We start from the raw sequence: 14,712 nt of genomic DNA on the forward strand, positions 1-14,712 counted from the left end.
CTTTGATTTGGTAGATTCTAGGCAGCATAAATTCTAGGCTGATGCTAGATTCTTTCTGCGCTAAAAAGTCTGGTCCTCGTTGGAAAAGCATCATGACCAGCGCCCTGCTAAAACACGAGTCAAACTTGGGAGTTGCATTTCAAAGATGGAATCAGTCAAGAGCCCAGAAGGGTTTCAAGACAGAGGAGCTGGTTTATCATTCTCAAACATTGCATGTCATGTGGTGTTGGATCACTTTGCGCTGGTGTTCGTTGAGTGTCCTTAACCTGGCCAACCACTTGAGATTTGAGTCTAGGGAGGAGGGTGCTGGAGGAGACTTCCCTCTCAAACTGTGAATCTTTGTCAGCAGTACACATTTTAAACCCTCTGTGTCAATGTTGCATACATTTAAAGAGTCTTTCATGTGTACAAATACACAATGCCTCCCTTTATGCAAATAATGTATCAAAAACAATTACTTTTTCCTTTTTTTCTCCCTCTGCAAAAGACTGCGATGCCTTTGGAGACCGTAGCACGCAGCGCAACGCCACCTCAGAGTCTGGGTGAGGACGCCCCTGGCTCCTCCCACATGTCCAGTCACAGCGAGGAACTGAAGATTCTGAGCGTCTACGGAAAAGGGGAGGGCCCACTGGCGATGGACGGCCATGACACCCTCTTCACCGCGTCAGAAGTGGAGGCCCTGAACTCGCTGTCTGCGGACCACAGCGTGGCCAAGAGCCTTGAGCGCGGCGAGCAGCTGGTCTGCCACGAGGAGCTGAGTATCCAGGTTGGAAATCGTCTTCTTATTCACCATCCAAACGAGAGGCTTCCTTTGTTACAACTCCAGCACACACCCTTAGAAAGCACACACCTCTATGATTTAATGAGTCGTACGTGTAGCCTGGCTATTTCCAGACTCGTTGGTCTAGGGAAGCTGCTGTCATTTTCTTCAGCACAAGAGGCTTGATCAACTTGTTCAACTGACTCTGTACGCAAATGGCTGCTTGCCGTCGCTTCCCTGTCGTCATTGTGTTAATCCAGCCAATAGGGCGCCAGGGGGAAAAGCCAACTAGTTGATTGGCGCTGTCGCACCAAAATTGATCCGGGGTGAAAATTGTACCACCTACGTAATTCGCGTTCTAAACATTACGTCATCGTTCGACACGATTGTCCGTTGCTTGGCAGGTTTCAAAAAACATTCACGCTCATGTTGCCAAAGAAGAAATAACATAATACAAACACTTTTTTTTACTTTATATTTGTATTGTATTGAGTGTTTTAAAGTGTATCATAGTTTAGCTAGCTTGTGTTAATACACCCAGTTTACTAGCTAAATGCCATTAAACAATTAAATACAATGTAATTTTAAAGTAAGCAACGCTAATAAATGTCATTTGTAAAATACGTGTTATCTGCTTAATGTTATTTCGTCTTGTGACGCTCAATGAATGAGCGCGAATGTTTGTGAATATTCATGAACCTTCCTACGTCATTGTCACAATACAATTTTGGTCTCAAAAAACAGTCTCAGCTTCTCCAAAAACGTATCGGAAGCAGAAAGATAAGAATTGCTCTTCTCCTGACCCTTATGAAGGGCGAATTCAAATCGCTGTCAGAACAGGTTGGGGGAACCCAGTATATTGTAATTGGGGATTAACAACTATTCTGTGCAAATGAAAGGAAATGAAAATGTGTTTCCTTCTTTACGTGGAAAGCCGGAGACCCCAGACACCATTTCAATCAAGGTTGAAGAGGATATTGGTGGAGGCATGCCCGCTGTAGGTTAGTAATACACATTGCATCCATGCAAGCAAACTGACCTACCAACTGAGAATGTACTCGATTCTAACTGCGCTGGTCCTCTTTTGAAAAGCATCATGACCGGCACCCTGCTAAAACACAAGGACTACTATACAGTTTTATAGTAGAATGATTTACATCTTCTTCATGGCAGATGTCAGGAATGCTGAATCCGCTCTGATTCCCAGTATAACTACAGTATTGGTAAAGCAGGTGATCGGAAACCACAGATGACCTGGGTTGTGTCTTGATGACCTCCCCACATCCTTAAAAGGTGGAGACGTAGCGGTGCCTTCTCAGCTGACGCCTTTGACCCTTGACCCCCCCCAAGGGGAACAAGGAAAATGCATAATAAACAAAAAGACGTTAGAAAGAAAGAATGTCAAAATATACTTCCAATACGTAGACGTCAATGACATCAGAGACTGCAGCACGCAGCGCGACACCACCTCGGAGAGTCTGGGTGTGGACGCCCCTGGCTCCTCCCACATGTCAAGTCACAGCGGGGAGCTGCGGATCCTGAGCGTTTACGGACAAGGGGAGGGCCCACTGGCGGTGGATGGTTGGTGGAAGGTTTCTCCCAACAATGCCAATATGATCGTACACATGAGGACCCGACCAGACGAGAAGCCGTACGGGTGTGACCAATGCACGAAGTGCTTCAGTCAGAAAGGCAACCTGAAAATCCACATGAGTACGCACTCCGGGGAGAAGCCCTACAGGTGTGACCAATGCGCAAAGCACTACAGTCATAGCTACATCCTCAAGATGCACATGAGGACCCACACCGGCGAGAAACCCCACAGGTGTGACCAATGCAGGAAGCGCTTCAGTCTAAGTGAACACCTAAAGGGCCACATGAAGACACACCGGGGAGAAACCCTACAGCTGTGACCATTGCAAAAAGCGCTTCGCTCGGCATGGCGACCTGAACGTCCACATGAGGACTCACTCCGGCGAGAAGCCCTACAAGTGTGACCAATGCACGAAGCGCTTCAGTCGGACAAGCAGCCTGAAGACCCACATGAGGACTCACTCCGGCGAGAAGCCCTACAGGTGTGACCAATGCCCGAAGCGCTTCAGTCAAACAAGCCACCTGAAGCGCCACATGATGACTCACTCCGGCGAGATGCCCTACAAGTGTGACCAATGCACGAAGCGCTTCAGTCGGACAAGCAGCCTGAAGACCCACATGAGGACTCACTCCGGCGAGAAGCCCTACAGGTGTGACCAATGCCCGAAGTGCTTCAGTCTGAAAGACCACCTGAAGACCCACATGAGAACTCACTCCGGCGAGAAGCCCTACAAGTGTGACCAATGCACGAAGCGCTTCAGTCATGGCTGCAACCTGAAGAACCACCTGAGGACTCACTCTGGCGAGATGCCCTACAAGTGTCACCAATGCACGAAGCGCTTCAGTCGGACAAGCAGCCTGAAGACCCACATGAGGACTCACTCCGGCGAGAAGCCCTACAGGTGTGACCAATGCACGAAGTGCTTCAGTCTGAATGGCAGCCTGAAGATCCACCTGAGGACTCACTCTGGGGAGAAGCCCTACACGTGTGACCAATGCACGAAGTGCTTCAGTCTGAAAGGCAGACTGAAGATCCACCTGAGGACTCACTCTGGGGTGAAGCCCTACAAGTGTGACCAATGCACGATGCGCTTCAGTGTGAAAGGCAACCTGAAGATCCACACGAGAACTCACACCGGCGAGAAGCCCTACAGGTGTGACCAATGCCCGAAGGGCTTCAGTCTGAAAGGCACCCTGAAGATCCACATGAGGACTCACTCCGGTTAGAAGCCCTGCCTGTTAGTGCATTGCAACGCCAGCTACAGCGACCCAAGCAATTTGAGTGTGCACATGCTCAAGCACACGGGCAATGGGGTGCTTTCACACAGGGTAACGGGGCGCTTTGATTGAGAGCTCTGTCCGGTATTTGTCGAAATTAATGCTTTTAGTTTTTCTTTTCATCAGGATTAAACATTTTCCAGCTTTTGATTCGCTTTGTTTTGTTTTGTTGTCATTTTAGTAATTTATGTCTGCGTGATAAAGAACTTATTTCTCTGATTCTTCTGACATCAAAATATTAGGAAACTCTCACATCGTTGGTAAATACAAAGGAAACTTGTGAGGGGAGTATACCACGAACCTCGCTGAACATACCCAGGCTTTCTTGGGAAAACCTGTTTCGACAGAGACGCAACTCGCAGTGAGAGTTAAATGGTTCCACGACACTCACTTTAGATTAAATTAGTCGAACCAGGTTTTCCGCTTTAGGTTCAATGCACGTTCACATAAAAGGTGTGTTTATCACGTCATTTGACTCCCCCTTATGCAAAGTGAATCGAGCGTGCGTGGTGTATTATGAATTCCTATGAGGAATTCAAAGTCCAAATCACAGCAATGGGGAACAGGGTTGCCCATAATATGGCTAGGGTGGCGTGCTGGCAAAAAAAAGCCGTCCGTGTTAATTCATAAGTGAAAAGATTCTGCTTATTGTCTAAAAATATCATTCATCATCATCATGCCTGTTACCCCCATATATGTGGTGCCAGCACGCTCCTACGAAGATGGGGCCTAGTCAAAAATAAATATTTAAATAATATTCAATGTGGTAAGTTGTAAGCATCCATTTGAATAATTTCAGGTGAATCTAGCATATGATTTGCAATGGCCTAGGCTCACCTTTAGTCACATGTTGATTACCTGCAGCAAATAAAAAACAAATTTAATACGACTGGGAGGAGGACCGCTCCACCGCCCTTCACCACTTCGGAGGAGCTGGCTCTCGCCAATAACGAAGGTCGGCCGTTGATGGTAGGAGTGGAAGGGGGGGGGGCGTCCTCTGACCCCACTGCCTCGACTTCCAAGGCCTTTGTAATGAGTATGTATTCATGTATTGGAAATGGACATCAATAATTGTCTTGCTAATCAAATTGTTGTGAAATGATTGAGTGTAAATTAATTGTCATTTTTAGTTGAAGGTACCAACATTAGTTTGGAGGAGCTGCCGACAATCAATCTCCAATCAGAGGCATATAACTATCAAAGCAAAGTGTCACGTACTCTTCTAAATGTTTAATTTCTGGACAGAATGTCCTATAATAGGTTTCCCTGATTCTTGCAGGCGACTGTCGGCCTGTGACTCCAGGTCGACTATGGAGGTGATTTTTCTGAACAATTCTCACAGCTATAGTATGAATAAAAAATGCCTAGGCCTAATTGTGTCACTGACATAGCGGTTATGTGTATGCGGCTGATGGTGGATGCTGCTGAAGGTGAATGCTGCTGATGGTGGATGCTGATGATGGTGGATGCTGATGGCTGCTGCTGCAGGTCGCTGCTGCTTGAGGCGATGGCTGCTTGAGCTGGCTGGTGGTGGTGAAGGATGGTGGTGTCGCCTTCTGCTGCTAGTGGTGGCGGCTTGTGCTGGCGACGGCTTTTGGTGGTGGTGGCGGCAACTGCTGCGATTGTTGTCCTTCCTTTCGACCTGATGCACTTTACTATCCTTAACCTCAGCCTGATGTTTGTGGAGTATTTTCTTTGTTTATTAATAACTTATAATATTCCTCCCTGTTCCTTCACTTTGTTCTTGTTTTACAAGTTAGACATACACGCACACCTGTTTACACATTTGTTGTTCTTGTTGCACACGTGACTAACATTGTTTTATTTATTGATACCCCCTGGCTCTACTTTGCTGTTCTTGTTCACTTACTGTACGTTTGCTTTGTTGTTCTTAGTCCTTGTTCCCACTTGTTTTTGGTTCCACAAACCTCAGCCTGATATATCTGGCATCTCAAACACTGGGTCCAGCTTTACCTGGCGCCTACTCCTTTGCAGCGTGCAGATGTTAGGTAGTGGAATCTGCATTTGCTGCAGGGTTTTATAACCAGTGGTCCATTTTACTTGTATTGCTTTTTTAATTGTCTCCTTTCCTCTCTTGTCAACACTTGTATATACAATATTCATCCCTGTTCCTTCACTTTGTTGTTTTTCAAGTTGGACACACACACACACACACACACACACACACACACACACACACACACACACACACACACATATTCTTGTTGTCTGACCCATTGTTTAATAAAAAAATACTTTCATTTGTTATTCTTTAATATATGTGATAGTTTGTGTTCGGCTTAGTCTTAAAAGTAGCATGGTTGTGTGGTCAGCTCCTGCCTCATCAGAAGAAGTTGCCTGGAAACTAAATGCTAAATGGACTGTTGCTACTCTGCTTTCTCAATCGCTCTCTGACCACGGGTACGTGAATCGGAATTACAAGCAAAATCAAGAAAATGTAATAGTCCAGTTGCGCTAAAATGAACATCTTGAATCGTCTTAAATTTCAGAACAGATGTAGTAAGGTTAAGCCACTAAAGTCAGTAGCCTAGTGCTACCCATGCTTACACGAACGTGAAGCTTTACCTCAAACTTAAAAACGTATCTAAGTAGCTTGCAGTCGTCACCCTACCACTCCAAATGTAAAACTGACGTTTACAAATATGCAACAATGGTCAGAAAAGTACTTGTGTTTTTTAATTTATATTTACCATTCAATATTGCAATCGCTGCAGGCAGTCCCATTGAAGAACACGGCAGCGCGGCCTGTTTTTGAACTATACAGGCTTACATGAACCACGTGACCACCCTGCCGGCGAGATCAGAGAGCGTCGCGACTCTTCTCTCTCATGGCTCTGGCACAAACCCCCAGGAACACTGCATACTTCCCGCAATCCACCAGTGCTCAGCGGCCAAGCCTGGTATTGCAGCTGTTTAAGCGGGCTGTGGACGGGTCCCTCAAATCATGGGACCCAGAAGTAGATATCTCCGTTCACTCCAATACAAGTGGGGAACAGGAATGTGTCTCCGCAAAAAATGTCTGGATATCAATCAAAGGCTCATAATTACCTTCATGCCATATTCTAAAAAAAAATAAGTTTTTTCGTTTCAAAACGCCCCCTCAAGCGTTTTACTAGCTGTTATCTCGCTGGGGAAGAGGGGTGTGCAGCTGAAATGAGTCGTAGTGAAACAAATGGCATCCGATAGGGCCTAGTTCAGTGCTCCGTTAACGTGTCCGATTTTTGGACTGGTTCATCTGCTGCTCAATAACTCTCACGGTCCTCTGCTTGCGATCATTGTGATTCATCATGTATTGATCCATTTATTCAAAAGATCCAAAGACAAAGAACAGGTGCATTACGGTATCATTTTATATTGTTGTTGGACCGGAGTGGGGGAGTGGGCACGCATGCGTTCTATATTTCTGCATCCGGTACGTCACGACTAGGCCACGTGTCTTGGCCCCATAAAGCGGAAGCAAATCGATCCTGTATGTTACCCTGCGCCACTGAGCAGTTTGTATAGGAATGAATGGGTGGCCAGTCCGTGGTCCATCCTTTATTATGTCCATGCTCTGGCAGCATCTTTAGACGGATGAGGAAGCCGGAGCCAATACGTCATAGGCCACGCCTACCGGATACAAACGCAGCGCGGGAGTCAGATGAGGTCAGGAACATATGGGCGTCCCGTTGCTAGAACACGGCAGCGCCAAACATTTCACTGACGACTGCTTCCTCAACTTGGGCCAATGCAGAGCTGGACTTGCTCAACGTCTGAAAATCAAGTCTGGATCAGTACCAACTCTCCTCGGCTCAGCTACAACCCTCGAAAAAGTAAGTTAACTAACGCCATATCATTGTGTTGCTTTACTGTATATGTTTACCTTGTTAGCATTATAATGCTGCTTTAGCATTAGCGCTAGTACAGCTAACAGCCAAGTTACTGTCGCTAATGTTACGGTAGATAGTATCAGTTATGTGTGTAAATAAATACCATGGACCCATTATAGAGAAAGGACAGTGGACTAATACATGGCCGCCCATTCATTCCTATAAATACACACACTGTAAGTCGAGTGTGCATCCCAGCAAGCATGGGGCATCACACGAGAATGGGCACAATTCAACAAAGGGGCTACAGGCACTTATCTCTACTGCTTGGATACCAAGGGAATGCAATGTTTAACAATGTCTGCTCATACTACAACAAACGAATACAACTGTATTCTACCGGCCACTGGACCGCAGTAGTTCTAACGTTTTACTGATGAGGAGATTGACCTGTTAAACTCATCCTAAATACATATGGTGCGTTCCAGGTAACCCGTGTTTTCGTCCCCATCTGCCCTCTTGTACTCCCAGATATAACTGGTTATTAACGGGCAAAAAAGTACCTGAAACGCACTATTATTCTGATTCAAATCAAAGGGTTATTAGCCGATTTCGGCGGAGCTTGATGTCATGGTATTGGGTTGTTGAGATGAACTATAAAATATGTAAACAAATCAAGGATGTAATATCATTTCATAGAACTCATTTTAAGTATTAGGCTAATGTAATTCACTAAACATGCTTCTCTTGTATCTTTTTACAACTTGCACCTGGAATACTTACAAGGTAAAAAATGGAGTACAGATTTTTCTTTGTTCTCTCTACGCAGGCCAGCTCATCAAGTGCTTACATTCAGCAGCTTCTCTCAAGGGATGTTGCCTGCCAGACAGAAAACCTGGAAACGCATATTTGTAGGCACAAAGCTGTCCTTAAAGTCTATGCCGCCCCATTTTAAAAGTGACGGTGTGTACATTACTCATTGAGTATTTTTTTTCTTTGATTTGGTAGATTCTAGGCAGCATAAATTCTAGGCTGATGCTAGATTCTAACTGCGCTAAAAAGCCTGGTCCTCTTTGGAAAAGCATCATGACCACCGCCCTGCTAAAACACGAGTCAAACTTGGGAGTTGCATTTCAAAGATGGAATCAGTCAAGAGCCCAGAATGGTTTCAAGACAGTTGCCACATGAGCTGGTTTATCATTCTCAAACATAAATGACTCATAATGCATTAATGTTAGCTGATCAGCTTAGAGGGAAGGAGACGTTGTTGCTTTTTAGTGTCAAAATAGAATTATTGTGCTTGCCTCAAATGTCATGTTGTGCTCAGATCACTTTGCGCTGGTGTTCGTTGAGTTTCCTTAACCCGGCCAACAACTTGAGCTTTGAGTCTAGGGAGGAGGGTGCTGAAGGAGATGTCCCTCTCCAAAACTGTGAATCTTTGTCAGCAGCTCACATTTTAAACCCTCTGTGTCAATGTTGCATACATTTAAAAAGTTTCTTTCACGTGTAAAAATACACAATGCCTCCCTTTATGCAAATAATGCATCAAAACATTTACTTTTTTACCTTTTTTTCTCCCTCTGCAGAAGACTGCGATGCCTTTAGAGACCGTAGCAATCAGCGCAACGCCACCTCAGAGAGTCTGGGTGAGGACGCCCCTGGCTCCTCCCACATGTCCAGTCACAGCGAGGAACTGAAGATTCTGAGTGTCTACGGAAAAGGGGAGGGCCCACTGGCGGAGGACGGCCATGACACCCTCTTCACCGCGTCAGAAGTGGAGGCCCTGAACTCGCTGTCTGCGGACCACAGCGCGGCCAAGAGCCTGGAGCGCGGCGAGCGGCTGGTCTGCCACGAGGAGCTGAGTGTCCAGGTTGGAAGTCGTCTTCTTATTCAGCATCCAACTGAGAGGCTTCCTTTGTTACAACTCCAGCACACACCCTTAGAAAGCACACACCTCTATGATTTAATGAGTCGTACGTGTAGCCTGGCTATTTCCAGACTCGTTGGTCTAGGGAAGCTGCTGTCATTTTCTTCAGCCCAAGAGGCTTGATCAACTTGTTCAACTGACTCTGTACGCTAAGGCTGGGGGTAAACGATTATTTATCAAACGATTAATCGGGCGATTATTTTATCGATTAGTCGACTAATCGAATGACTAATTGGACGATTATCTATTTTTCTGTTGCTCGATTAATAAAAACCATAATGTATCTCAAATAAATACCAAGAAAATCATAATAATATACTTTGTTTAATACGGAACCCGTAAATGGACATGAAAAAAATGTGTGAGTATACTCTCTTGCGCTCCGCCTCCAGAAGGAGGCGGAGCGCAAGAGAGTAGCAGAGGTTATACGTTCCCTCCAGGTCCGATGCTCTCTCGGGGGCAAGACCCTTCACTTTGACCGACAGTGAGTCTGCTTATAGGTCGGAATATGATGGAATGAAGCGGCCACCGATTCTTGACAGGCTGGGTACTTTATTCTTACACACAACCGGACTCGTTCATGACTTCACTAGACTTACACGCACGCTATCGCTCGTCCCCCTACTCGCTGACGACACACACACACACACACAAACACACACACACACACCCAGTGATATACGCACGATATATCCCCATGCTCATGAGATACTTTCTCGTGCGCACGAGATACTCTCCCATGCGCACGAGATACTTTCTCGTTGGAGATGCTCCAACATTGCTGTCGTGCTCTTGTGATATGCCAACTCCATTTGGCAAAGAGTGCAAATCACAACACCTTTCCGTTTAGGACTTAACTTGGAAGTATTTCCATACCTTTTGATGATTTCGTGCGCGGACATTTTCATTTATTGTGACTTTCGTCCATTTCTCCGTTGAAAATCGTCGACGGACAACTTTGACGTCGACATCGACGTCATCGCATCGCTACAGCTCTACTGTGCGCAAATGGCTGCTTGCCGTCGCTTCCCTGTCGTCATTGTGTTAATCCAGCCAATAGGGTGCCAGGGGGAAAAGCCAACTAGTTGATTGGCGCTGTCGCACCAAAATTGTACCGGGGTGAAAATTGTACCACCTACGTAATTCACGTTCGAAACATTACGTCATCGTTCGACACGATTGTCCATTGCTTCGCGCTCATGTTGCCAAAGAAGAAATAACATAATACAAACACTTTTTTTTACTTTATATTTGTATTGTATTGAATTTAGCTAGTAAACTGAGTGTTTTAAAGTGTATCATAGTTTAGCTAGCTTGTGTTAATACACTCAGTTTACTAGCTAAATGACATTAAACAATTAAATACAATGCAATTATAAAGTAAGCAACGCTAATAAATGTCATTTGTAAAATAAGTGTTATCTGCTTAATGTTATTTCGTCTTGTGACGCTCAATGAATGAGCGTGAATGTTTGAGTATTCATGAACCTTCTTACGTCATTGTTCGTCCGTTGCCAGGCAGGTTTGGAAATTTCGAACAGATTACGTAGGCGGTACACGTTTCGCCCCCCGGTAAAATTTTGGTATCAAAAAACAGTCTCAGCTTCTCCAAAAACGTATCGGAAGCAGAAAGATAAGAATTGCTCTTCTCCTGACCTTTATGAAGGGAGAATTCAAATCGCCGTCAGAACAGGTTGGGGGAACCCAGTCTATCGTAATTGGGGATTAACAACTATTCTGTGCAAATGAAAGGAAATTAAAATGTTTTTCCTTTATGTGGAAAGCAGGAGACCCCAGACACCACTTCAATCAAGGTTGAAGAGGATATTGGTGGAGGCATGCCCTCTGTAGGTTAGTAATACACATTGCATCCATGCAAGCCAACTGACCTACCAACTGAGAATGTACTCAATTCTAACTGCGCTGGTCCTCTTTTGAAAAGCATCATGACCGTCACCCTGCTAAAACACAAGGACTACTATACAGTTTATAGTAGAATGATTTAAATCTTCTTCATGACAGATGTCAGGAATGCGAAATCCACTCTGATTCCCAGTATAACTACAGTATTGGTAAAGCAGGTGATCGGAAACCACAGATGACCTGGGTTGTGTCTTTATGACCTCCCCACATCCTTAAAAGGCGGAGACGTAGCAATGCCTTCTCAGCTGACGCCTTTGACCCTTGACCCCCCCAAGGGGAACAAGGAAAATGCATAATAAACAAAAAGACGTTAGAAAGAAAGAATGTCAAAATATACTTCTTCCAATACACCAGTGTGTAAAAGTACATGCTGTATCCCTTTCAGTGTTTCCCCTAGAATTTTTTTTTTAGGCCCGGTGGTAAGAGCTGATGGTGTGATTTGTAATCTAATTTCATGTACAGGAGCATAAAGCACCAATACATATTGAGATAGCTGGTGGTGAGCTTGGATGGTTATGATATTATGGCTAATAATAATAATAATATATATATATATTTTTTTTTTTTCATTTTTTTTTTTTTTCTCTTTTTCATTTATTTTCATTTTTTTGACCGGTTGTTGGCCTGGCGGGGGCGCTCGTTGGCCTGGCGGCCCGCCAGGCCTGAACAATGGTAGGGGAAACACTGCCTTTGTGCAAATAATTAATTAATACCATTACTTTCTCTCTTTGTTTCCTCTCTGAAGAAGACGTCAATGACATCAGAGACTGCAGCACGCAGCGCGGCGCCACCTCGGAGAGTCTGGGTGTGGACGCCCCTGGCTCCTCCCACATGTCAAGTCACAGCAGGGAGCTGCGCATCCTGAGCGTTTACGGACAAGGGGAGGTCCCACTGGCGGTGGACGTCCATAACACCCTTTTTGCCGCTTCAGAACTGGAGGCCTTGAGCTCGCAGTCCGCTGACCACAGCGTGGCCAAGAGCCTGAACTGCAGCGTGAGGATCGTCCGCCTTGAGGAGCTGTCTGGGCATCAGGGCTGCCGCGAGGGCCGGCCCGGTGTCTTGTGTGGCAAGGTTATTCCCAACAATGCCAATATGATCGTCCACATGAGGACTCACTCCGGGGAGAAGCCCTACAAGTGTGACCAATGCACAAAGTGCTTCAGTCGGACAAGCCACCTGAAGCGCCACATGAGGACTCACTCCGAGGAGAAGCCCTACAAGTGTGACCAATGCACAAAGCGCTTCATTCGGACAGACTATCTGAAGATCCACATGAGGATCCACACCGGGGAGAAGCCCTGCGTGTGTCTGCAGTGCAAAGCCAGCTACAGCGACCCAAGCGCTTTGCGAGTGCACATGCTCAAGCACACTTTGGCACGGGGTAACGGGACGCTTTGATTGAGACCTATGTCCTGTATTGGTTGAAATTACTGCTTTTAGTTTTTCTTTTCATCACGATTAAACGCTTTCAACTTTTGATTCGCTTTCAGTTTTTATTGATAATCGATGTCTCTGTTTAACTCATTTCTAGGACACTTCTGACAGCAAAATATTTGATTTAATGTAGAGCTTGATCAGGGGAAGATACAGGCAGCAAAGTTACCAAGCTTACAGTCAATGAGACGATGGTACATGATTCTTATAGGAAACGTTGACATCGTGGGTAAATACAAAGGAAACAAAGGTCAGGGGGAGGGGCCTTCGTGGAGTTTAGGATTGGCGAGAGGAGAGACCGAGTTAAATTGCAATTCACAATATGGGTGAAGTGGACATGGCTGCAAGACGGTTAAAGGAATCTACACAACAAAGAATTCTGGATTGGCCTCAGTATCAAACTTGGTGCCCACAGTTGCAAATGCAAACTATCTTAACACCTTTCAATTAGAGAGGGTGGGAGGTATCTAGGTCCATGGAGAATGCATAGAAATTTATTGAAATTGACTTATTCAAACAGGGTTCATATAATTGGTATATTAAAGTTATGCTTGACATTGCCACAACATTGTCATTACCGTTATCTTTGTTATTACAAAAAGCCTGCAAAGTTCACTTGTGAAGTAGACTGAGATTAAACCCCACATTATACATGATTGTGTTCATTCCACTGACCTTTCCACTCCGTGCGCTTAATGCTAACTACCTTGGATGGATTGTCTCATAATAGGTGATAATGGTTGAAGATGATCCATTTTAAAAGGTCCCTGGTTAAATGTCTAGATCTCAGTGATGCTCAGTTTAGGCCGGTCCTCCCTCTACAATGCAGCATTATTCTAACGGGACAAAGTCAGAAGATTCCTAGCATTGGTCCCCCTTCACTCCCTGTTTGCAGCGGCGGCTGGTGATCCAATTCGTGGGTGGGGTGCAGTAATGGACGGGGGTCCTCCCCAAGAAAATATAGAATAGGTTCCTGGGATGCCCACTAGAAAAATGTATTCTGATTCATTGCCTACATCCTGAATTGCAGGGCCTGGACAAGCTTACACTGCTTTCACTTTCATTCCACTAGCCATTGCTATTTGACCCATGGTTTTTATTCTGATATTGAGGCATATCATGATCAATGTCCTATAGTGTTTTACCGGAGTCTCGAGGTCAATTTCAAATGCTGTTTGGGACCGTTGTATCATTTTTTTTTTATATGCTACAGGCCAAATGACTTAATTAACATGTAATTTACTTGTTCCTTTTAAGTATAACATTGCATGAGGAGTCCAATTCCTCCACTGACATGGGTAGAAAGTGCTTTTACGGCTCTCTGCTAGTTAACTATCTGTCACTTCTCTCTGCTTGTAGTTATGTTGCACAATGCACGAATGCTGCTGAGGGAGGTAGCCTATTTGATTCATTGGCTGAAATGTCCAATCAGCTCCAAATTACTGCAATGAGTTGAAACACAAGACACAGTATAGTGTCAAGTGTTTCTTTAATACTCTTGGTAGGATAACAAACCTACCATGATTTATCGTTCCTTATGTCGTATGGTCATGTACAGGGGTTGGGTTTGTGTCGGGTCTCTTCTTTTTCTGTTTACTAATTATTTGTGTGTGTGTGTGTGTGTGTGTGTGTGTGTATGTGTGTGTGTGTGTGTGTGTGTGTGTGTGTGTGTGTGTGTGTGTGTGTGTGTGTGTGTGTGTGTGTGTGTGTGAAACTTTGAACCAATGCAAAAGGCTTAAATTTGTTAAGAGCTGGAGCAGTGAATTTCTGTTTTTCTTTTCTTGTTTGATGGTTTCGGTTCATCTGTTCAAATATTGTGTTATTGTTTGGTCCAAAAGCTTTGATTTCTTTTAACAAACGAGCTGAACATCATCATCATCATAATTAAAAAAAAACGGTATCATTTGAACTTCATTATTTATTGCTCAGGATTTTTTCTTGCATTTATTCTGTTTGTATTATTTTAT

At 44.8% G+C, this 14,712-nt stretch overlaps 1 protein-coding gene across 1 annotated transcript; it reads left to right on the plus strand.

Moving 5' to 3' along the window:
- Positions 1-2,022: 2,022 nt before the first annotated feature.
- LOC115542343 (zinc finger protein 271-like) lies at positions 2,023-14,654 on the plus strand. The gene is given in 3 exon segments (XM_030354597.1): positions 2,023-2,642; positions 2,644-3,559; positions 12,416-14,654. Coding segments are annotated over 3 exon segments (1,584 nt in total). The 5' UTR covers positions 2,023-2,268; the 3' UTR covers positions 12,710-14,654.
- The last annotated feature ends 58 nt before the right edge of the window (positions 14,655-14,712 follow it).

The sequence above is a fragment of the Gadus morhua genome, chromosome 4, assembly GCF_902167405.1.
Source record: "Gadus morhua chromosome 4, gadMor3.0, whole genome shotgun sequence".
In the NCBI taxonomy this organism is placed as follows: domain Eukaryota; kingdom Metazoa; phylum Chordata; class Actinopteri; order Gadiformes; family Gadidae; genus Gadus; species Gadus morhua.